The 25,502-nt window shown below is 38.4% G+C and overlaps 1 protein-coding gene across 2 annotated transcripts; it reads left to right on the forward strand.

The window, feature by feature from the left end:
* Positions 1-348: 348 nt before the first annotated feature.
* slc6a11b (solute carrier family 6 member 11b) lies at positions 349-24,824 on the forward strand. Of its 2 annotated transcripts, none has more exons than XM_086292622.1 (15): positions 349-644; positions 1,156-1,383; positions 1,970-2,104; positions 2,331-2,471; positions 2,639-2,720; positions 4,917-5,049; positions 8,759-8,893; positions 14,855-14,958; positions 16,105-16,229; positions 17,542-17,654; positions 18,444-18,581; positions 20,472-20,574; positions 21,246-21,346; positions 21,723-21,893; positions 22,465-24,824. In XM_086292622.1, the coding sequence occupies exons 2-15, from the start codon at positions 1,173-1,175 to the stop codon at positions 22,606-22,608; spliced, it is 1,836 nt and encodes a 611-aa protein (XP_086148748.1). In that variant the 5' UTR covers positions 349-644; positions 1,156-1,172; the 3' UTR covers positions 22,609-24,824. The 2 variants fall into 2 exon arrangements, with proteins under 2 accessions (XP_086148748.1, XP_086148749.1); XM_086292623.1 differs by having other exon boundaries at positions 1,159-1,383.
* The last annotated feature ends 678 nt before the right edge of the window (positions 24,825-25,502 follow it).

A 25,502-nucleotide genomic window follows, 5' to 3' on the forward strand; every position in this document is an offset into this window, starting at 1 on the left:
TTTGGCAGAACGCGAACACTTGTTAATCTTTGAGGGAAGCTTTTTTTCACTTATTCATGAAGGTAGACCACCAATTATCCACACAGTTCGTGCCCCAGATCGTCCCTGATCCCATTTATGGATTTACATGCGTGTGTTATCAGTGTGTTAAAGTAGTCACACGACAAACAGTATTGGAAGTGCGGTTATTTTTCAACTATAAACCGCATCCCTAAACTTACATCTCCCCAACTTTTTTCTCGTGCTTGTCCAGTCTCCCCTTATGGCCACCCTGCTCCCTGTGCCGTGGTAACGCTGATGTGAGAGCTAGACTGGTTACCAAATGGCTTTTATCCAAGTAGAGGCGCTTGAGAGTAGACCGCTCGGAGAGTGGGAGCGCAGTCGCAGGTTACCCATCGCCTGGTGCAAGATCAGCCGTTGCTCTGCCACGTCTGCGATCTTCCTTTATATAGACGCGAGACTTAACAAAATCACATCACTCAACGCGGACCCAGATTTGTTTTTCTTTTTCCTCTTTTGCCCCCTCTCGCCTCTTTTCACCCCCCTGATCAGGCTTAACCATCCCGCGCTCTGTAAAGGCAATTGTTAGTGCGCATCATCGCGGGAGCCAAAAAGGAGGTTAGACATTGTTCCATAGGAGACTGGTAAGTAGAGCCACTCCGACTTTATTTTCAGAAAGTTTCATACTTGAGCCAGAATGTTTTAACTACCACGTTTGTTGTCTTCTTGTTCGACATTTTTTTTTAACTTACTGTGCTGCTATCCAGTAACTTCATTTTGAGTCATTGTGACGTTTATATGCGTTATTTTTTCTTTGCTGAAGAGGACGATAGCTTTAACACTCAGCATTTTTTTATGTTTATTTATTGGGTTTTTTTTCCTAGATTTGCAGGTGGTCAAAGTGCCTTTGACCGCAATAATTAACTGGACAGCTTTCACTTGGTTGGAACCTTCGCGTATTATTCAAGTCTGCGCTGGGAGATGGGCGTGGTTTTGCACAAACTGGACACTCATTCAGATGTTCCATTAAAGATGGAGGAAAAAAGAGCTGAATTCGTTTAAAGTTGTCGTTATGTTGTCACCTTTCTTTTCTTGTCGTTTTTGTTTTGTTTTGTTTTTTTCATTTCTTTCTGCTTGTGTTTTTTTCTGTCTCAGCAGGCTGCTGGAGCGTCATGACAGCTGAGAAGAGCGGGCCTGTTATAAACGGAAAACCAGAGGATGGCAGAGACCCGGAAGGGTCAAGCTCCAGCCTAGACAGTGGGGGATACAATGAGAGGGGCCAGTGGAACAACAAGATTGAATTCGTCCTGTCTGTGGCTGGAGAAATCATTGGGTTGGGCAACGTCTGGAGGTTTCCTTACCTCTGCTACAAGAATGGAGGAGGCAAGAAAGTTTCCTTTATTTAGGGGTAGTGGGATGGAAATAGAGTTGCTCTTTAAAAATATAATATAAAATTTATATATTGAAAAATAGAGATAAAAGCAACTGCCTTACACGAAGGCAGACTAAAAGAAAAAAAGATTGAGACTATGTTTTAATTTTTTCAAGTTACATAACCAATTCCTGCATAAAAGACCTACAAGTTATTTTTTGAATTCTATTTATTCTGTTGCATCATAGGAAAAGTTAGAACTTTCACTTTATGAAAATTAAACAGGCAAGTGGTTTGAGTAATTTATTATATCATCTATTATGCAGAATATTGTCAATAACAGGCAGGTTACCTCATTAGGCACCATTAGACTGCACAGTATGGCTTTGCCTCATGATCTAAAAATGTCATCCTGCAGTGTGAGTGTGACACGGTAATGAGTGCTTTCATGTGAATTTGGTTGTTTTGCCCTTTACTCTTTTTTTTCATAGATGCATTTGATGCAGGAATTTTGATCTGCTTTTCTTCCAGACGTGTTACTCTCTTGTATAGATCGCATATATTGATGTACTGTGTGTGTTTTTATTTGTCTACAAGGTGCATTCTTTGTTCCATATGTCATCTTCTTCATCTGCTGTGGTATCCCCGTGTTTTTCTTGGAGACCGCTTTGGGTCAGTTTACCAGTGAGGGAGGCATCACCTGCTGGAGGAAAGTCTGCCCACTGTTTGAGGGTGAGAAAACACACACTTGATATGTTTCTTCTAGTATGCGCTTGACTTTAACAACTGATGAGAAAGCCGATGGAAGACACATTAGTTTGGCTGATAAATGTTGCCTGTTTTATGAGTGCCTTATAACCACTGGAGCAGTGAAGGTTGCAGTCATTTATAAATCTTGCTATTACCTGCATTTTCTTTCCAATTTCCTTCTTTTATCAGCCTCACGTTTCTTTTTCAGGCATTGGCTATGCAACACAGGTGATTGAAGCTCATCTAAACATATACTACGTAGTGATCCTCGCCTGGGCCATTTTCTACCTCTTCAACTGCTTCACCACTGAGCTGCCGTGGGCTGGCTGTGGGCACTACTGGAATACAGGTAGGAGGAAATAACAGTGGAGCAAATTCTTAGAAAAACAAATACGCCTGCGAACCTGTGCGGAGGAAAGAAAACAGAAATTACCTTCTAGGTTTGATGTGCAAAGCCAACTCTACACATACACCTGCATGGTGGTTTCAACATGATAACCTATTGTGTATTTACAGAATACTGTGTTGACTATTATGGAGAAAATGCCACCAACATCACAAACCCTAATGCATCTTCTCCAGTCATTGAGTTCTGGGAGTGAGTACACTTCTATTTCTATATTTTCACATCTGCTTGCAAGTGCAAAACCTCATTATTTTAACTGAATCACCATTTGCCTTCTAACACCATCCTTTGTCAGTTCAGGCAATCTTCAACGCAACACTCTTCCCCTCCATTCTTAATGTTGCCATATGCTTCAAGCTCCAGACTCTTTTGCTGCCCCCACTAACCTTACGCCCGAAAATTAGTCAGCCCTTTTCATATTTGTGTGTCAGCAGGCCCTGGTTGGCCAGCTGTCTCCCAGCTAGAGCCATGTGTGTGGCAACAGATCAGGCCTTGTCAGTGTGTAATGCTGACCACACTTCCTGTCTCACTGCCAGTAGCTGTGTTTACACTGCTGGGTCAAATCAAACGGGCAACCTACTTAAGAATATTTTTAAAACAGCATATTTTGATCAAAACTGTTAGATTTAGATTGTGGTTAGGTTCAAATTGAGAGAGACGACCAACTTAACTGTCATAGAAAATGTCAGATCTGAGCCAGGAACATAAACCGAACCCAGGAGTAAGACATGGCCAAATAGCCAACCACCATGTTGTTGGCAAAAATAGAATCTGACCAGGCTTTGTTCAGCGTATGCCAAGAGGGACTGCTTTGTACTGTATGTACAGAATAAACAAACCTCAGGCCTCTAAAAACTGTATTTTATTTTCTTTAAAAAATGTTCTGATAAAAAAATGCTGTTATTGGTCCCTATCGTTTAAAATGCAAAGCTGAGATTACAGAAGAAGAGTTTGAAAGGACTCCTAAACTGACACGTTTTTAGTGCTTCCTAATAATTTTGAATAGAAAAAAATGCATAGCGGTACAGTATTATTCAAGGATACCTGGAGTGCTTAGCTTTGGTTTGAACTATACCGAACCTTTCAAAACTACTAGCCTCCAAAAATACTGAGTGTCACACTAACAAGAGCACGTCAGCATGAATCACCCTTGACCGATTTAAACAATTTCAACAAATCTGAGACCCCACACAACTTTATTTACACACATTAGTGTCCACATCTTGCCCTTTTGGGTGACCAAGGAGGGACAGTGGGGCTGTGTTGGACCTAGCCTGTGGCCGGCCACCAAGAACATGTCACCATGATCAATGGCTGGTCAGAGCCCCAGGGTTGAACTCGGTGGCAAAGATTTGGCAGCACCATGTAGTTCTGTGGCTTCGGCTCCTGCTTCTCATCCTTTATCAATGCTGTTGCCTGGCTGTGTTTTAACAAACAGGAAACACACTGTTGATTCCCCACCACTGATGTCATTACTGCTGATAACATGCTCTGCATCTTGCACCCACACCGTTTAGCATATTGCAATAAGTTTTAACATAAACATTATAAGGGCCATGCAATATGTACTGCTAACACTGATCTACGAGAAAATGGTGATGCTTGTATAGAATTTACCAGTTAGAGTAGCTGTAGTGTACCTGTGGTGTCAAACTGAGTACCCACAATGGTTAGGCAGTTGAGGGCAGACTAGCAGCAAGGCTAGAATTATACTGACAGTTAAGTCAATATAATTCTAGCCTTGCTTTAAAATTTCTTCATGAAAACTTCTACTTCAGAGTTGGTGGTACATACAGTGTTAGGCCAACACAGTGCCACCCACTTTGCTGATGTATGATGTATTTCCCCCAATGCTCACAGCTTTTATACTGGTTTGCTATGTTAGTTTTCCAGCAGATCCATCAGAGGGGCATCTGTACATACAAGGCCTGTGATATTCAAAAAGAGAGGACAGCAGTTTGTAAAGCAGTATTTCCCGTGTTGTCCTAACATTTTCAAGAGTCCACTGTAAATATTTATTTAATTTTTTTTTCTTAGCAGAAATGTAGATTAAGTAGAGAAAAATCCACTGCATTGTTGCAACTATTCAAAATTTACCCAAACAATCTGAAACTGAGCATGACAGTGAAGGTAAACTTGCTACATGTAGTTGAGTTTGGAGATGCATTAGCTGAAATTTGGCATAGCCACAGCAGCAATCACTGCTGTTTTTGCTCGCTTAGTTTTAAAGGCAGAATCGGTCTCGGGGAGGTTGCAGAGGCGTTGTTTTTTTCTCCGATGCTGCTCCGTCTTCCCTGCGAAGTTTTTAGACTCCTGCTCGTATCACCCAAGAATTTGAACTCAGTCAAATTCCAAGTCTGTAACTGTGTGTTTTCTTGGTCAAATCAGACGCAGAGTACTCAAGATATCAGATGGTATCGAGCACATGGGAGGGATGCGCTGGGAGCTGGCCATGTGTCTGGCTCTGGCCTGGTTCATCTGCTACTTCTGCATCTGGAAGGGACCCAAGTCAACTGGCAAGGTGAGAACAAGGGATAAATGTTTAGTGTTCTATGTGTGCCTTAATGTGTTGGTGTGTGAATGTCTGTATTTGATAGTGCGTCTCACTATTTGAAACTGTAAATATGAAGGATTTATAGTAATACTGTGTGTAGTAATGTGTTTGGATGCTACTCTGCTTTTATACTACCTCTAGTGTTTGTAAGTTGGGGCAGTTTTAATTTTAAACAGCCCCACTGAAGCAGCCACAAGATAAAACACTTTCCCTTCTGGTCCTAAGAGAAAGCTCTCCCACAGGAAGCCAAATGAATTCCCTCCATTAAATGCGAGACAAAGAGGTGTCTACACCACCTACTTCTACCTTTCCTCCAATCACACTTGCCTTGAGTTTTCTCTGGCAGCCATGGGGAGGACAGTAAGGACTTGGCTATGGGTGCTCAGCAGCCCTTGAAAACCTTCTCATAGATTCAGTGAGCCAGAATGAGTAGAGAGATAAAGTGAGAAATAGAGAGGGAAAAAGAGAGTCAAGAGAAAAGAGGAGAGGTGTGTGAGGAAAAATTAATGGGTTCACATTCTACATGACTGGGGAAAAAACAACTAGGGGGACGATGCCTATATCTCCATGAAGTGTCTTTTGTTTGGCTGTGAAGTAAGAGGGGAGAATGCTTCTTCATGGCTGGGCTTTAGCAGCCCGTCCAAGATTGATTCCTGCATTCACTGGAGGAAAGGAGAGCATTCATGAGGAGCATGCAGAGTATATCCTCAGCCTCCGCCTCCGCTGCCTCTCTCTCTCTTCTGCTATGCAAAATTAACCACAGCTCACTCGTCGCAAGAGAGGGTCGCTTTTTTTTCCACAGACCATTGAGTTCGGACTCTGCTAAGCTGTTTGCTTTTGTTGGCCCTGTTTGCCGGCCATTCTCACATTTAAGCCCTCCTGTTAGATTTACGGCAAGGCAGGGGCAAGTTTGACCAGTAAATTTGTGGTGGCTTAAATGTTTGGTGAGCGGGAAGGAGCATGCGGAGCATCAAAAGTTCATGGAGAGATTGAATATTGTCCTTTTCATCTCCAGAGAGATGGAGAGAAAGAGGGAGAGAAGGTTCAGGATGTGTAATCGTTTTATTTTACAAATTAAAGGAGTGATCCGCTGGGAAGGAGGCACATTTTCCCACACTTTCCTTGTGGGCCACGCTAGGATTAGCAGAGCTTAAAGTGGTCAGCCTCATTAAGCTTCATGGATGCTGCTGCTGTTCGAACAGACACTTGGTTAGGATTTCATGTATTTAAGCTTTGATTCTGGTTTCAGTTTCACAGTGACTGAGTCACAGTTGCATTCGGCCACACAGAAATGAAATGAACTTCTTTGAAGTTTGATTCAGAACTTTGCTGTACCAGAACCACACACACACACAAGTTGGTTTTTAGGCCGGTATCTGTGAATTCTACATTTTGCCTCTGTAGTATGTGCGCACCCACTTATGGGCTATGAATAAAGTTGCGAGTGTGTGTCCGCTGGTGCACGTACTCATGCACTTCTGCGCGTGCGTCCAAGAGAAGCACATTTTCCCACACTGCCAGCATCACTCCCGTGGGCTTCTCCTGTTTAAGAGATGGGGCCAGAGGAGCCTTCTTTTCTTTTCACTCTCCTGGCCTGCCTCTCTTCTGTCCTGTTCTCTCCTCAATTGGACTTTGACTGAGTGCCAAAAAGCCAGGGGATGTATGTTGCCCGCCTCTGCCTTCCAAGAGACCAAAGTCTTTGTTCAGTGAGTTTCTAAGAGTCTTGAGATGTCTAGCACAGTTCTGCAAAACCCGAATAGTTCAATAATATAAGAGTGTAGGTTTGAACATTAGCAGAAGCTAGCTAGCTACTGTTTGCAAGATGCTACCACATGAATGTATTCTTGCACTAAATAAAACTGCAGTTTCTTGTAGAACCCCTCCCCCCCCCAAAAAAAACACCTTAGATAAGCTGTGAAGCTTTAACGTTCCCAAAAACCTTCAATTTATGTGTCACAATGATTTTTTTGTTTTGTTTTGTAAAGTTTGCCCAATTAATCACTATCTAAATGGCAAATTTGTATGACAGGTTGTTTCAAATGTGTAGACACTTTGTCACAGTTACGATGAACTTGTGTTGCCCCCACATAATTCAATAATATTGATTTACTGCATTACATAATTATTTTATATAATAAAAAGAACTGACCTGAAAGTTAGCACTCTTCAGGTGCTGACGTGCATACTACTTACAGTGTTGGGAATGTTACTTTTAAAATGTATTCCACTACAGATTACAGAATACATCCCCCAAAATGTAATTTGTAATGCATTCTGTTAAGTTACTCAATGTGAGTAACGTATTCTGAATACTTTGAATTACTTAATATATTGCCATGCTTTTCCCAACTACATGAATGTACTATTGCTGTGTGATTTATTACTATTACTGAAGACTACTCGCCACTGAGCTAATATTGTTAGCTGAGGTTAGTTCATAGACTGCTTTCAGAACTGCACGTGATTATTTGCCGCTAGCAAGTTGTTAATGCTATCCATCAAGTCTAACAGCCTGCAGTCTATGAACTAACCTCAGCTGACGCCAGCTAACAATGTTAGCTCGGTGGTGAGTAGCCTTTAGTAATGGTAATAAATCACACAGCAATAGTACATCGAAGATACTGAAGTGGCACATAACCCAGGTAGCTACCACAACTGAAACAAGGTGGTTGCAGTAGGCTAACGTTAGTTTTTTAAAAAGAAATTACTTTTGGAGTCTTTTGACACTGAGAGCAGCTTGGTTGCTGGCAAACAGAGTTTGCATTGCACGATCTGATTTCGCCCATCCCTTTCTTCTTTAAATATGAAGTGGTGTTGGAAAGAAAGAAAACAAAACGTGCATTTTATACAAAATACTATATTATAGAAGCATAGCAGCATGACGGCTCACTGGTTGTTCGGTTAAACGTGTACTTGTGGCCACAGATTCTCATTGACCTCACACTGAGTGCGCTATTATTAAACAGCGGTCTAATATTTTCCACACAAGTCCTTTGTGCTTAGGACACATTGTCCTATATTCTGTTGTCTTCACCTTGATATACAACCATGAATCCTTTAGAGGGAGAGATGGGAAATTTGCAGGTTAAATACAGTGCCAAATCTAGAGAGGGTGTTTGGCATATGACTTGAGGAAAGTGGGACGTGTTAGTGTGTATGACGCAGTGTCTGAACCAGCTCTGTGGCTTCACTCCATATATGTTCATTGAGCCTTATGAGATTTTATGGCTTTTTAAAGTCAAATTTGTGAGCGTTAAAAATTGGTTGTAGCACTCACATTGCAGCACATTGTTGCTTTATGTTTGCGTGCACCAAGAAAAAACAAATTGCTCTTTTATCCCAAAGATTATTTTCCTCACTTACTTTGCCACAATTTTTCCTGTCTAGGTATTGTTGTTTAGATTGCTGTCATGTCCTCTCACCTTTAGGTCTGAGCAGTGATGTGTTATTGTTGCATAGAATACTGTCTCCCAATCTCAGTTTCTGATGCACTTCTAAAACAATGAGTCATTGAGTAGTAGCCATGTTTGTCACAGGCCAGCATTATTCAGAATGTCATTTGCAGACTTTTTGTTTTAACTGTCCTCATTTCATGTTATGTAATAATCAAATTCATTATGTTTGGACAGTAACACTGTACTCATATGCTTGCATATGCCTATGTTTATACCCACAGGTTGTGTATGTGACAGCTACCTTTCCTTATTTCATGCTGTTGATCCTGCTGATCAGGGGAGTGACGCTGCCCGGAGCATTCGATGGTATCAAGTTCTACCTCTACCCAGACATTTCACGACTCTCTGACCCTCAGGTAGGCTGTCTTTCACTAGCGACTCTGCAAAAATCTAAATTTGGAAAGCAGAAGCTGTTGTTGTTTTTAATAACTGTGCCATCTAGAGGTGTTACTGCTTAAGTTTTATACTGGTTTTTTTGTAATCTTTGCTTGCTTTTCTGGATCCAATCCAGTGACAGAGTGACATCATTTTATCACTGTCCCAAGTTTATTCTATAATTGTGTCCTTGGCAAGGCAGTATGACATTCAGATCAATGGAATCAGTCTGATTGCACTGAGTTGTTTTAGGCAGGTTAGTTATAACAGCCTGAGGACACTAAATTAATGACGGCAAAAAGGGCTATGCAGACTAAGCATATGAAGTGTTTTTACTGCAAACATAAGGAGTGTTTGCAGTTTGTTTTACACCTATTACTAGTTGTTCTCAATATTACCTCAAAAACTCTGTTTACTCTGCACAAAACAACTGCAGCAAAAACTGTTTAGATTAAATATTGCAAAAATATGCATTTAAATCTAGTGGTTTAGTGACAGTGGCATAATTTGAACTGACACTTCCTCTGGTGACGGATTAACTGAAGGTCAGGTCAGAAAACCTGATCGAAAGACTTGGCTATGGTCAAAAGATCAGTATTTGGTGCTAATAGAGGGAGTTGCTTTAACATACAATGAATTCACAGAGATACAGACACAAACAAGCACACATAAATGGAGACTCCTTGACCTTGTCTGGAAAAGGCAGACGGTTCAAGTCGCTTGGCAACAGAGGGCTAGAAAATGTCACTGGATGGTGGTCATGACAACACAAGATAGAGTTTCTTAGATAGATAGATAGCTAGATAGATAGATAGATAGATAGATAGATAGATAGATAGATAGATAGATAGATAGATAGATAGATAGATAGATAGATAGATAGATAGATAGATAGTTAGTTAGTACACGGCTTCAGTGTGATTGTGATATGTAAACATAATGTCTTCATGCTTATAGGTAAACAGAGCTATTCCAACTTCCCAATTTGGAAACACATTACAGCATTTCAGGAAACAAAATGTGTCAATATGATGTTTTCCTTCTTGTCAGACTCCCATCCTGACAAAACACCTTTTTTACACTCTTTATAGCGACACCGGGTGTGATGTCTTGAATGTGATAACAAAGAAAGTTTGTTTCTTGGTAATTAAACTAAAGTTTCCCTCAATCTGTAACTATACACCAACAAACCAACCTGTTTCACACAACATGTTGGCGAGAAAAGGTGTTAAGAACATACAATATAATGCCATAATGATGGACTGGATGATGTAATGTAGTGTATAAACCCTATTTTTATTAATTAACAAGTTGTTTTTCCATATAATTATTATCTTGAGGGTACCGATGTATCCCATGATGAATTAAGCTCACTATATAGTACTAAAAGCAAACTATCTGATTTGATTCTTTTATTTATTTGATATACTCTCCAACTGCTGTACAGTAAGGTACAGTAAGATAGTTACATTTGTAAACTGATTAAAATAAGAGAAAGGAAAAAGTGAAACAGATAAATTGTGACAGATTAAGGGGATGAGGACAGATAAATAAAGACACATACAACAGCACAGGGAGAGCAAGAAGAGTAATAAAGAAAGCTTTTGGTTTTTTGCCAGAGGACATTACTTCTGACACCAATGTTAAACTGGCTTCCTCGGGAACAATGAGGGCTCTGTTCTGTTCAACCAGCTTTGTGAAGTGTGTGTGGCTGGGTGTTGCCTTCCACATTTCTCTTCTTTTCTTTCTTTTAGTGGTTGTCTCCCCCAATCACCCTCCACTCTGCACTATGTATCACCCCTCCTTTTTGCACTTTTGGGGCAGTACAGCTGTTGCCCTGTTTTTTCCTAGCTCCTCTCACAGGATTTAGGGTGAGGTTGCAAGTAGAGATTTATGACAGGATCTACTAGGTGTAGCTAGTGAACAGTCACCCAACTTGTTGACTCAATGATGACCTTCAGTAGCAAAAACAAAATGATGACGTAAAAGTAAAAAACCTTTAGCCAAAATATGACAGATAATTTTCACATTGCACATTCTTGGATCCTGAGCTATCCAAGAGATGAATGGTTGTTAGAAACAGGTAAAGAATACACTAAGACTGCTATTCACTAGTCAGGCATATAGTTGTGAAAATGAAAGTTTTCACAAAACTAAGCAGTCTTGTGAAAAACGAACTACACCCGATGATTCAGTAGCTTGCGAAAGTGTTGCTTCAATTCAGTTTGTGGCCATTTGTACAGGTTCTCGCTTAAGGTCCAACCGCAGCATTGCAGTCAAGCTGAAGTCTGGGCTTTGGCTGAGCTACCTTGATTCTTTACTTTCAAAGCTGCTCTAAGGTAGATTTTGCTGGAATTCTTAGGATCATTTTCCTGTTGCTGTTGAACAGTTGAACACATATTTGACTGTAGAATACTTTGGTATAGAGAGGAATACATGAATTCATAGTCAACCTAATGACTGATGACCTCAGCTGTGTTGCCATGATTTTTTTAAAGAGAAAATGCTTTCTCCTGGCGAACCTTCCAAATAAGTCATACCTATTTAAATTTTTTTTGTAATTGCACTGTCATGACCTTACACAATTAGCACACTAGTTCCTCCAGAGTCTCAGATTTAGATTTTACAGTTTCTCTGAGCACTGCACGGTTTGATCTCAGGGTGTCCACTCCTGGGAAAATTGTGGCTTTGTGTTAATAGGACTGACCACATTTTTGCTTTTATAATGGTGGTTACACTTCCTGATGATCAGTTAATCAAGTGGAATTGACTAGGAGCATCTGGCTGCTACACATACTCTTAATTCCTGTGGAAGTTATCAGGGTGTACTTTGTTTGCACTCCAAAGTCCACAGGCTTTTGTTTTGTTTTTGGTTTTTTTTGTTTTTTTTACTATATATCAGCTTTGGAGAAACATTTTTTAATCATTTAATAGTTCAAATTAGTTCATATTAAAAGGTAAAAAGGTTATTGCACAACAGCAGCAATATGCATGTTGGTAAAATAAAGGACTGAAATAAGTGATAACTAATAACTAATAATAACTAATTGTTATAGGTCTGTATTCTTTATGCAGTTGTGATAGATTGTGATAATACTCTGGAACGAAATTCCATTTAATAATGCCTGGCTCAGATGTAGAGGGGCACATAAAAGCTAATTTCATGTCTTAATGCCTCAGTTCAAATCTATAGATCATTCATAAGCAGAGGGAGATGTAAAGCACACCAAGAGTGGTACATTTACATTACAAGAGCACTATCTAACAGCCTATGTCATCCAGCTTTCACACAGTAGACAAGTTTCCTGGAGCCACAGTCTCAACATAACCAAACACGAGCCGGCCAAATTAGGCACAACATCAACAAGTGATTCTCTCTGAGCCTGGGCTTTCAAGGTTTCCCTGCACTGTGCGGCCATCAGCCGAGGTTGAACTAAAGGGAACATTAATGAACATTAGGAGAGAAAGGCCTGTTCTTCCACAGGAACAGTCCTGTGTTTGTGAGGTCACAGAAGTTACCGTGGTTACTCCCAGGAGGGAGCGAAGACCTTGCGTTTGTTAATTGTTTCTCAGTGGGGAAATGAGATTAGTGGCTGAATGGTGATGTGAGAGAGTTTTCAAAGAGCCATGCTGCATTAAGTTTGAATTTGCTAGCACCCCATGCTATCCTTGGGTTTCTGGGGTCCTGTGTTCCACTACAAACTAGTTTCATAATGCACATACTAAAGCTTTCTCACTGATGAATTGTACATATGTAAATATCCCCTTTAGTCAATGACCAAATACTATTTTGGATGTATTTCCCATCAGATATATATTAACATTGTCAAACTTTATTGTTTTGCATTAAAATTGCCACAAGAAAGTTGCCTTTCAGCCCAAAGATGGAAAGACTTAAACTTATTAAAATAACTGAGAGTAGGGAAACTTTCTTTCTTCACAGAATACAAAGTCAATAATAGAGTAAGCTCTCCACATTGGAATTTACTCAGATTTTTACTTGATTAAAGACCAAAACTCCCTCCTACCTAAATGACAAAAAACTTTGGTGACAGAAAACGTGAGATTATTGTTTTACGTTTATCATTACAGTAAGTTTGGGAAACTAAAACTGTAGTTAAGAGAAATACTGGCTACTTTGCAAGAAACATACTTTGGGTACTGTATGCAAATTTCCTAGACTTTCTGAGGTGATGATGGTCAATGATCAAGCTCTCAGTTTCTACTAAGCTTGCCAGGTAACATAAATGAGCCTTTGTATTGGTGCTTATAAAAACAACAGAGTTGGACAACATGGAGGTTTAATTAAGAGTGGGTTCATCCAGAATCAAGTAAGAGTGGCTGTCAACTTTGAACTAAGGGATCATTTCAGCCTGTGCACAAAAAAACAAAATTGTCAATGATGTTTTCACCCTATTTTCATCCTATCATGCTGATATTTGATAAATAAGAACTTTTGCCCGAGGCACATTAAAGGGCAAGCCAAAAGTTCAAAGTTCATTTGGATTCATATATATGTATATATATATATATATATATATATATATATATATATATATATATATATATATATATATATATATATATATATATGTATATATGTATGTATATATGTGTATATATATATATATATATATATATATATATATATATATATATATATATATATATATACAGAATAGGCTCTGTGTCTTCAGACAAGTCCCAAAGTACTCTTTTAAACATATTGGCAACCATTGTTGACAGCCTTTTGTTGCATCCAGATGTAGCATGACAGCTTGTTTTTTTAAGAGTCTGACCTCTTCACTAGGACATACCTCAGCTGAACAAATGGCCTTGCATCCTCTGGTTCAGATCCAATAATTGTTTGAGGTATTAAGTTATGTTTCTTCCAAGGACCCTTTTGTCCATGTGTCATTAGCCAATTTCTTGCACAACATGTACAGATACAGACAAAAAGACACATGATTGCCCCATTGCACAGCATTGCGCCACAGCACATTATTTGGAAATTAATCATCTAGGCATTTCATTAAAATCCTCAACATGCACAAGCTACTGAATCCATTGTCCTCTATGAGATTTTTTTAGGCTGGTTATTGCTTCAGGTGCTGGAGGAAATCTAAGCAGATCACAAAGGTTAATTGAGTTCACTCTTTTGGGACGTCTGCAAAATTGTCCCGATTGTTTTGTGTTAGATAGTTGCTGACATGTTGCCTACTTGAACCAAAGTGACTGACTAACCACCTCACCACCATACAACTGGTACTTACCAGTAGTTATCTGGCTCTAATGCCAAATGAGTGGTCTGGTGGGGTTTTTTTTAGCCACTTTGTCTTTTTTAGGTTTTAAATTCTGTCAAGATCTGTTTCAATTAGAGAGATTAAATAATATTCATTGCTTAATTTAAGCTTCTATTACCCTCCCTACCTCAAATCCCTCCAAACTGTATAAAGTAGTGAACTTAATTTAAATAATGAGCCTCTGAAAAAAGTTTAGAGCTACTTTTAGGATTTTAATTCATAATTCATGCTGCTTCCCTGTCTGTCTGAAGGGAAAGACTCCATTTGAGCTGAGCCATAATTTCATTACAAAGGATTAAAAAAAGGTGAATGAAGGGCAACAAAAGAGATGTAAAGTTTCATTAGAGAAGATAAATGACCCCTAGGTATATCATGGTGATCTCATTTAAATGGGAAAGCATACACAATTCAATTTAATTTGTTTTTTTAAATTAATTTTTACAAATCACAAAGATTGGAAAGGATCACAAAGGATGATGATGATGTTTGGTTTGTGGATATTTAGTGGCAAATGAGCGTCCTTAGAAAAGCCGAGTTTATTGACTTGGATAATTTTTGTCAACACCTTAGAAACACTTTATGTTGTTTTGTTCTTTGATCTTGTCTGTTTCTACACATACTGTATATTTTGGTACTTAGGTATGGGTGGATGCAGGAACACAAATCTTCTTCTCCTATGCCATCTGTTTGGGCTGTCTTACTGCGCTGGGAAGTTATAATGCCTACAACAATAACTGCTACAGGTAAGAATGTAAATTCCAGTTGATGGATGTCTGTCTATAAATAAAACTAACAGTAGAAAACAATTAGCCACTATCATGCAGTAGGATTATAAACACATTACAAATTAAGAAGGATGTGAGACACAGGGATAAAGTGGACAATATCCCTTTGGCCTTTGCTACTGCACACGTGTTAAGTTACATCACTTTGTCTCAACTGTGCTCCGTGCAAACTGGTCTGAAAATCAGTGGCAGCTCTATTACATGACCAAACTCTGTTCAAAGACACTCAGAAATGCTAGAGTGCTTAATTTTCTTTGAGATATTTCCTAGTACAGCTGAAGCCAACAGGTCAGTGTGGTAGATAAATCCCACCTCTCATTTCTTTATAGTTTGCTTCCATGGAGCCAGACTTTCTTGTCATTTTTTAAATGGTTTTGAGCCATCATTTTGCAGTCTGTCTGAGGGTCTGGTAGTTGTTTTCTTTTGACATTGGCTGCTTTTTCAGTCGTGCCCGTCAGAAATAGGAGATAATCCAGCAGAGACCTGACACAGAACTGATGGCATGAATGGAGCAAACTAGCTCAGATGTTAATCAATTATGCAATACCATCTGGAAAATACAACACAGGAAAAGCATACATAGATAGAATTACATCACCAGTCATGGATTGGCCTCCCCTGAGCCCAGACCTCAACATTACTGAAGGCAGCTGACACCAAATGTCCTTCAAGAAGCCTGAGGAACTGTTTCCTGAAGCCTACTTAAAGAAATTACAAGAAGGCTTGACTAACAGAGGTATCTGTGTTGAAGAGTAAAGGTGGTCATCCCAAATATTGGGAGTTTCATGCAGTCTTTAGCTATTCTACACTTTTCTAGCAAGTCTCTTGATTTCATATTGGAGATGCTGACAGAAAAAACACACACAAACAGCACTGAAATGTACCTCCATCTTGATTTTCCAAAATGGTTAATATATAAGAAGAAAGCCCCCTGGGTAAGCGGCGAATGGTAAGAATTTATGCATTAGTAAATTATGTATCATTTTAGTATGTCTTTATTACGCAACATGTTTCTGTTCTGTCTGTGCTGCTTCTAGTGTCAGCTGCAATAACAACTCTTCCAATAAGTGTGATCTCTAACTCTCTTTCTGTCTTGGTACTCAGGGATTGCATCATGCTGTGTTGTCTGAACAGCGGCACCAGCTTTGTGGCAGGTTTTGCCATCTTCTCTGTGCTGGGATTTATGGCCTACGAACAAAATGTTCCCATCGAAGCTGTTGCAGAATCTGGTGAGAGAACAACACACAATATAATGACATGTTTCTGAAAAGTACCAACTTTCAAAACCGTAATGAAATCATGTGCTCGATCTACAGCAGCTACTGCAGATTAAAAAAACAGAAACAAAACCTGAGCATTTGTGCTCTCATCCATCATATTGTGCTAAAATGAGTAAACACTCGCAGTTATATAACCGCACACTCTTTACCTAGGCTCTTAGATCACCGCATTATGATTTATTCAAGTCAGTATGAAAGATTTAGTGAAAGAGACAGAGCGAGAAATTTAAAATGTTTGTTAGAGCACAGTAAGGACAGGGCATAATGCTTCAGATAATGTATTTCTCTGGGACAGTCACCAAATGTGGGTGCTAAATAAAGCAATAGCATGCCAGCTCTTCTGTTCAAGCAGTTAGCCTCACAGTGGATCAGATAATCCCAAGATTAGTCACCTGCAAACTTTGTGTTGTAGATTGAATTTAAAAAAGATAATGTGACATTTTACACAAAGCGCTTCAAATAATCCATTGGGAGAAAATATGAAACACATTTTAAATTTCATTTATTTATGCATATTCAAAAATGTCATGTCAACTTTGGCAACATTTGGCACTGTTGGGTTCTCCTCATCTGATTGGAAAGGAAGTCTCTAACAAATTTCCCACGTGTGGGACTAATAAAGGTTATCTTATCTTATCTTATCTTATCTTATGAACTTGTGCAGTGGCATCTGCAGGAGACCTCTTGAGGCCACTTAAGGAAAGTCGGATGCTCGTCCTAAATTCACTTTAATTTTGACTAGACTGTCTGGCATCCTGAAATGTTCTCTGCAGAAGGCTTCTGATGGCTGAGTTTAAGTCACTTCCTTGAACCCAAACAAGACTTGGCCAGTTCCAAACTTACATGTGGTTTGCTGAGTGATCTCTGTGACCTCTATAATATTTTCCCAATGACAAAAAATACTGGCTGAGGATAAGAAAAAGACCAAAGCTTTAAATAACCGCTACAAGCAGGATCACCTTTCTACAATGGCTGCTCTGCGTCAGCTAGATGCAAGACTAAAATCAAAGCAGTGTCTGATTTGTAACAACAATAACAACAAGAATCAGCCCAGTTCACATAATGCATGCTACCATTAGGTCTCATTTTTGAGGATTTTTGAGAACTATATAATTTTGCAGAATCCTAAAAAGTCAAGTTTAATTTATTCTTTGTAGACCAAGCAGTCTTTGTTTTGCTGTTAGAATTTTGTACTTGTTCTATCAGATACACTGCCAGCAGTCCTGTAATTGAGAATCTGTATTCTTATATTTTCATTCAGGTCCTGGTCTTGCATTCATTGCATATCCCAAAGCTGTTACTATGATGCCTCTGTCTCCACTCTGGGCTTGTCTGTTCTTTATGATGCTAATCTTCCTTGGCCTGGACAGTCAGGTGAGTACTGCTGTTGTGAATATATCCTGGGAATGCTGACTCTTAAGCTTGTGACAAAGTTGAAGGTTTGCTGAGACCTACGGCTTGGCAGACAACACATGAAGCTTATTTCCTCTAGTGTGATAGCATGATAATCTAGACATAGTAAGAGGGTGAACAACCCTGCTAATCCTGTGAGAATGCCAATATGTGGTCATGAAACACTGTATCTAATGAGTACAAGCTGACATAGTGAAAATCGAGAAAATGAGGGAACGCGTTCAGTTCAACAGTCACAATTTGTATCCTTGCCACATACAATTAGAGTTCTATGTGCCTCTACAAATTTTTGATATTTGTGAAGAAATCATATATGCATGACATGGATTACATGCTCTATTGATTTCAGTTTTATATTGTTGTTTAAATTTTTTGTTTTAAAGTTTTTGGTTACATTTGGGTCGCAGAAGGTTTCTGGCAGGAAACATGTATTTCCAAAGTTGAATAAACGAAGGTAAAATGTTAGCACTTGCACAATATGTCAATGAAACGTTGGCAAATCTTAATTGTGAGCAAAAACGAGATCTGGCGATTTTTTCCCCCTCTGTGCAACTTTTTGGTTCCAGTGTTACTTCCAGGTATAAACATTTCTGGTTTCACCACAGATGCATATACTGAGAGGAACATCCTGCTCAAAGAGTTTTCAGTTTATGTTGATGTATAATATAATGATGATATAATGACCTTATGGTCTTTTTTCTCATCAAAGTGTCTATCCTGTAAATTTCAGTTTTATTTTTTGTATCTAAGTTTGTATGTGTGGAGAGCTTGGTGACAGCTGTGGTGGACATGTACCCAGACACCTTCCGGAGAGGCTATCGCAGAGAACTACTGATCCTAGGCATGTCTATAGTTTCGTTTTTCATAGGACTCATCATGTGTATGGAGGTAAGATAGCTATAGCTTGTCAGTTAAATGTCCCATAAGTTAAATGCCTGTATAATATTTACCCCCACCTGCCCATCCATCCATCCATCCATCCATCCATCCATCCATCCATCCATCCATCCATCCATCCATCCCTTACATGAAATCCAATCAGATACACTGTAGATAATAGAAACCTTTTCCTGTTATTTTAATTGTTTTTAATTGTGCCCTGATCTCTTTTATTGATAACCCTTACACACCATTAGATAACCATTACAAACCTATACATATGGACATTTGACAGCAGTAATTTAGACCTGAAGATCTGTTTCAAAAACCTCTTTCAGCCACTAAAAGCATTTCACATTTCTGTCTGCACTGAACTCCATCCATCTCCACTATGAATGTACAGTACCATTCTTTAGTGTTCCATAATGGAGATGGCACAGGGGATGAAACTTGATAAAATATGGAAGTATAGCACTTTCTCTCTCAGTCTTTTGTCTTAGAGCTTTCAGTTGATTGACCTCTGTTTTTACTGCCTATTCCTTCCTATTACCACTATGTATAAGTTTTATCACTTTTTAATCAACTTCCACCTATAATGGGACTCAAGAAGCTTTATTCAAAAGCTGACAAAAAAGTATGTTGAATAAAATGTCTCAGAGTAGGATTAAACACAGTTTAAATGCTCTTCTGGGAGTGTGGTGCAATACTAAGATATTTTGAGACGATTCTTAGCTTAGCTTTACTAGCACAGTAAAGCTGTGATGTAACCTTCTGTAAGATTCATGTGAGATTTTATTTATGACGCTTTTAGTGGAAGAGCTGATAACTTGTCTTGAGTGCAGGGGAAGGTAAAATGCAAGACTACCTTTTGAGATGAAATGTGAAGATGTGAGAGAAATACAAACTAAGAAGAGCTGTAAGGCAGGATGAAAAGAAAAAGATTAATGGATGTAGTGAAGAATTGTTGATATATATAAAATGTTCAAGGTGAAAGTCTAGACCTCAATCACATCTAAATCATTTAATTTAAATCCACTGTGCTAGTCTACAGAGGCATAATTACAAAAAACGTGTCACTGTTCAAAAACATAAATATCAAATTTATGTCCTTATTTTTATTGACCAAAAACTTAATGTATCAGTGGCAAAAAATATATAAAAGATTTTGTTTAGTAAAAGAAATAACATAAAACCAGGCAGGAAATAATAATTCATTAGTTTTAATGTTTTATTTTTAGTGTTACATAATGGTCGGTGGTGTATTACCTTATATCTTACCCCTGACAAATACTCCAATGCATTGTAATGTAAAAATAAACCCAACCTAAAACAAAAAGAACAAAACAATGAAACTAATATGATCTTAACAGCAATTAAACATGTTTAAGCAGTTACGGCTAAATTGAAACCAACAAACACATTTTGGCAACTAAAATGAACCTGAACACAACTATGGTGACCAATGAAGCCCAGTGGTCATCTTTAAAGCTTTTTAGCACAAATTCACAAACAATTGACTCAGTGCAAGTTTGGCCATCAGAGCATGAACGGGAGGCTCCATGCAGTCATCCCTGACACACTATACTACAATGCACCAAATATACTGTAAATGCATCCTTCAGTCAGACTCAAACCAGATTTGAAAAAAAGCATTATAGCTGGTGTCTGTCAGTGGCTCTAATATAAAATATTTATTGTTGTGTAGAATTATTTAATTTTGGGACAAATCCTTATGAAAATACCAGTGTGGGATGTTTGCAAGTTTATTTTGTTTGCTACTGAGGTCTTGCCATTAACCATAATCATGCACTCATCGTTAACTTTATACTTGATTTTGTTCAACTGAGTCTGACATGTAGGGGCTTTGACAGGAAACTGACACTTGTCTTGTCTTGTCAGGGAGGGATGTACGTCTTCCAGCTGTTTGATGCGTATGCTGCCAGCGGGATGTGTCTGCTGTTCGTAGCCATATTTGAGTCCATATGCATCGGCTGGGTGTATGGTAAGATAAGAGTTTTGACCTATACACCTTGAAATATCAAAGCAGTGTTTTCAGTTTTTCACTTCACTTCCCCCTCTTGTCGCTTGAGATTACAGTCATTTGTCTTTTGTCAGCTGGGCAATTGCCACAGATTGCAGCACTGCAAAAGCCATCATGTTTTTAACACTCTGCAATAATATTTCTTCTCTGCCCTCTGCTGGAGATTGGTCTCAAACACATGCAGCATTCTCTTAATTTTGCACCAATCGTTTTACTGATGCATAATAATAAAAGTAATCCTAAAGCAGTGGCTTTCTGTGCTTTTTTAAATAAAACATAAGGTTGTTTTCTGTCTACTTGACTCAAATATTATGCATACATGTATATTTGATAAAATATACATAAGCAATATACATGTTTTTCCCCCTGCGTTTAGATGTCAATACAATTATGTTACTGTAAGTCTAATTTAAACTGACAAACTGACAACAACTTACAAAGACAGATCTATTATAAGCACAATAAATCAGATATGAAGCAAAACAAATTGATCTCGGCTTTCTTGATAGAAAGTTTCAGACTAGATTTCGTCCACCTTGTTAAGAGAGTCACAAACTGTCTTTAAAGATTAACCACATCATTATTTTTATGAAACACACAGAAACTGTCACTGAATCATACTTTTTTTTCAGGTAGTGACAGATTCTACCTTAATATTGAAGACATGATTGGGTACAAACCAGTCTTCTTCATCAAATGGTGCTGGATGATCCTGACCCCGGGCATCTGTGCTGTGAGTGGCATAATTTCAAGAGCTGTAGTAGCACAAACAGCGTATCATGTTAAAAAAAATTATAAATTAAAAAAAAACGAAAAACAAAATTCTGAAGATACATATGGATGGCTCTGGAGTTTTATACTGAATCAACATGGATCATCATATATTTTTATCACATGTGCAAATAATGAGTTCGTATTGTGTAGCTGCCGTGCTGTGTCACCCGGAAATGTTGATTTTCATATTCTTAAACTCCTAACTTTGAATAATACATTTGCACAGCAATCCACAAAGATACAGTACTGCAACTTTAATTTATTTATTAAAGCCGTTTCTTTATGTCATATTCTAAATTGAAACATTTGCAAACTGAATTTTGTTTTTGCCACAGGGAATTTTCTTGTTTTTCTTGATTAAATACAAACCACTGAAGTACAACAATGTTTACGTCTACCCTGACTGGGGCTATGGTATTGGCTGGTTCATGGCCATGTCCTCAATGGTCTGCATCCCTCTGGGTATTATCTGGATGATTTGGAAGACTCCTGGCACCTTCTCTGAGGTAAAACATGCATATGGTACACATGCAAATGGAAATACTGAAATCAAATTTACCAGCCTCATATAGAGCTAATCTTGCAGCAGAGAGATATGAAAGTCATAAGATACCGTATATATAATACTTACTGATAATAATAATAATAATAATACTGATTTCTATATATAATTATTATAGAAATCATACAAATATGTGTATCAAAGATAAGAAAGCTATACACAGGTTAGAGCATGTATGATGATCCTGTTCAAAAGTTTATGCTTCTTCAACAAGTCATGATTCTTTACTTGAGGTCTCATGGAGGCAAAATAAAGAGAGACAAACATAAGACAGTTAGGTTGTTTCCTACTAGAATAGTGAAACTTCACCAAACTGAAGGATCATCTACCCAAATCTCTTACAAATAGCTTACAAATATTACACTCATTTGAATATATAAAATGATTTTAACAGTTTTAAACGTACAGTATTGCATTTAGGGCCAAGTGGTGCTGATGCTGTGTTACTGTGTCACCTTCCAGAGATTGAAATATATTCTCTTATCTTTCCTCTTTGTGTCTTTGGCTCTGTGCAGAGAATAAAGAAGCTAACCACCCCCAGCCCAGACCTGAAAATGAGAGGGAAACTTGCTGCCACGAGTCCTTACGCTGCCAACGATGCAAAACTTAAGGCCGATGGGAAAATATCCACCATCTCAGAGAAGGAAACGCATTTTTAACTGACCGCTTGACTGACCAACCAAGCTGCCTGTTGTCTATATAAAATGTCCATGAAACAAAAACAGCATTATCAGCCACTACTCAAAACAGGAAATGAAACAAATGACTCAGAGTGTTATTTTTGTTTTGTAAAAAAAAATGTAAGAAAAAAGGAAAAGCTATCGTGTTATTATGTAGTCGGTTTTGCACAAACTTTAAATAACACGTTTGATGTTCTTAATTAACATTGTGATGAAAGCAGCTTTTTTCTTAACCAATAATATTTTAAAATCAGTTTAATGACATTATATGGATACAACCTGTCCTGGTACCTTGTCAATAATGATCACGATAGTGTCTGTGCCTTTAGAACGATACCCGTGTGTTGTGTTGTACAAGGCTTTCACTGTACATTTATTGGCAAAGTGCTGTGCCACCCTATTAGGTACTAGGTACCCAAATGTGACTTTTTAAGATGTAGCAGTTTGGAGACCATATTAAGTAGTTTTGCTTGTTAAGAAAGAATATTTCAGTGGTGTCTATGTACTGAGGCCGTAGGGGGGCATCAGTTACCCTTCCTTGTAAAACTACACATCAAGAGTTTTGCCACAGAAATCTCACATGTTATCAGTGACAGCTGTGACTTTGAGGCCTGCACACCATTTCTGATCGTCGAGCTGTTCTTATTTACTTGAATTTATTGTTGTTGCAAAAAAAGACTAGCGAAAACTCTGCTTATTGGAATAATGTGAAGGAATTATTAGGTTATTGATTATCATGTTAGCACAAATCAAGTCATTTAGGGTTTTGCAGATTTCTGTGGTAAAACTAAATATCCCTGATTAGATTCAAAAACAATAAACCAATATAAAATATGCCTGGGTTTAAACATTAAAATCACCATTGGTTATAGTTTCATTTTCTAGCGTGAGCTACAGATCTGCACCAGGCCACAAATAGATGTGTGTTTATGTGACTCGCAGGCTGAGTCTAAAAACACACCTCTCTCTCTCTCCTCTAGCCGCCCTCCTATAAGTCACGGATATCTGTCATTTCACAGTAATTATACTGAGCATAACACAGAGTGACAGATAGATGTGCTTCCAACCCTGCATTTTTATTTCCCGCTCTGCCTGTAGAGGCCCATCAGATGAGCATTTCAAACCTCATCTGTCTTCTATTCTGATTCTTTTTATTCTTCCCTCTTGTCAGTTTTCTTGTGTTTTGTTGCTTTCACCTCTTCTGACTCTTTTTCTGCTTGTCCACTTCTTTCCCATTTTTTTTTACTTCTTTAGCTCTTCATCGCATGACGTTCTTGAAACTGTGATGCTTTTTATGTCATCTCACTTTCATGCTTTGGCAATGCTCTTCCTATCGCTGTATTTTTTTGGAAACACTTCTTCTGACACAAACCTCATTAAGAAATATACAGCTTTTTAATTTTGCTGTCTGAGCCACTGCAGGTGTGAAAGCACAATCTGACCCCTGTCATCGATGCAAATGCGTTCGGGGTCAATGAGCTGGTCTCATTATTCAGACCAATTTCTGTCCAGTACAAGATCATCCTGTCAGCACTCAAATGACTACAAGTAATCTTTCTACCCTTCCTTACTTTGTCCAACTCTTTCACTTCCCTTTTTTTCTTTCCTGTGTCCTTGTTTCCTGATGAAAATGCAATGAGAGGAGAGCATCTGAGGGAATGAAAAATTCTCTTATAGTTTTTTCAGGAGGAGGCAAAGAAAGCAGGGGAAGAAATAAGAATTTGATGAGCTGAGGAAGTGTGAGACAGAGTACGTTACGAGGGAAATTGGGGAAGTGTGTAGTGACTGAAGCTCCTCCTGTCTAAGCTGTGAAGTCCTTTTAAAGATGTGATTGGTCCCTCCGGTGTGGTTGCGTTCTAAAATGTCCACCTCCTCACTGATATTGTGCAAATTAATAGTTATGTGCATCAGAAAAGATAGCCTGCTGTTTAACACTGATCACTTTAATTGTATATTTTTTACATCTATTTCTAAAAAAAATTGTGGTCTATTTCCTGAGATGAAAGAATTGATGTAATATTAAAGAATGTGTCCTTTGTTTTGACTTTTGAAATGTTCAAAAGGTCTTGTTATAGAAATATAATGAAAGGTGTTTTACTGTTCTGTACTGTTCTACAAACATTTTGGTATTCACAGGACACACAAACTGTCTGCTTACTCATTTTTAAGAATAAATATTATGACGGAAAGCGAAACACAGAGTTTGGTCTTTATCATCTCACTAAACAAAGAACTTCCTTCTGACATTTTCTTAAAGTCATGCAAATGGATTTCACTGCCTCTGTCTGTGATGAATAGTTTATAAATGAAATGATAGGATCTGATAAGATGACATTTTCCAAAATCCAAAAAAGTGACAGGATCACTGCATGCCCCTCACTCTCCAGTAGCTTTGTTCCACTTGGTACTGTGATTACTTCTATGTGTCATTTCATAAAATCCCCAGTATAGCTTCGTCTTCCTGAGATCTAATCATATAATCGTTAATTCCTTCCCTTTTAACAAGAAAAAACTCAGAACGTGGCTCAAAGTGAATCGTTTTCTGACCAGTGTTTGAAGAGAGGAAAGATGAGTACTGTGGATGAACCCAGAGAGACCGACTACTGATGAGATCACACCAGCCATAATTCCTGTGTGTTATCAAAACACACACATTTGTGGAAAACAATTGTGAATTCAATACTTGCCCTATCATGCTACTCCACAGCATGACTGCTTTTGTTAACAAAAAGTACCTCATCACTATACCTTGTATAAAGCTTATATGTTTAGCATGTTTAATATAGTACTTTTTAATATTTATGTGTAAATGAGCGTATGCTGCTTTTTCATTTGCATCTGAATGCGTAACGGCTTTGCAATTCTGTTATTCA

The sequence above is a fragment of the Aulonocara sp. 'chitande type north' Nkhata Bay genome, linkage group LG5 (genome assembly GCF_057382095.1).
Source record: "Aulonocara sp. 'chitande type north' Nkhata Bay isolate Kocher_YH1m ecotype deep benthic linkage group LG5, A_spYH_male_GT1.1, whole genome shotgun sequence".
NCBI classification, from domain to species: domain Eukaryota; kingdom Metazoa; phylum Chordata; class Actinopteri; order Cichliformes; family Cichlidae; genus Aulonocara; species Aulonocara sp. 'chitande type north' Nkhata Bay.

Excerpts from the sequence above, each read along its gene's own strand:
- slc6a11b (XM_086292622.1), top strand. The coding sequence starts at position 1,173 with ATGACAGCTGAGAAGAGCGGGCCTGTTATAAACGGAAAACCAGAGGAT. Across the intron at positions 2,721-4,916 it reads CCAGTCATTGAGTTCTGGGA|ACGCAGAGTACTCAAGATAT; the intron begins GTGAGTACACTT and ends TGGTCAAATCAG. Across the intron at positions 21,894-22,464 it reads CTCCTGGCACCTTCTCTGAG|AGAATAAAGAAGCTAACCAC; the intron begins GTAAAACATGCA and ends GGCTCTGTGCAG.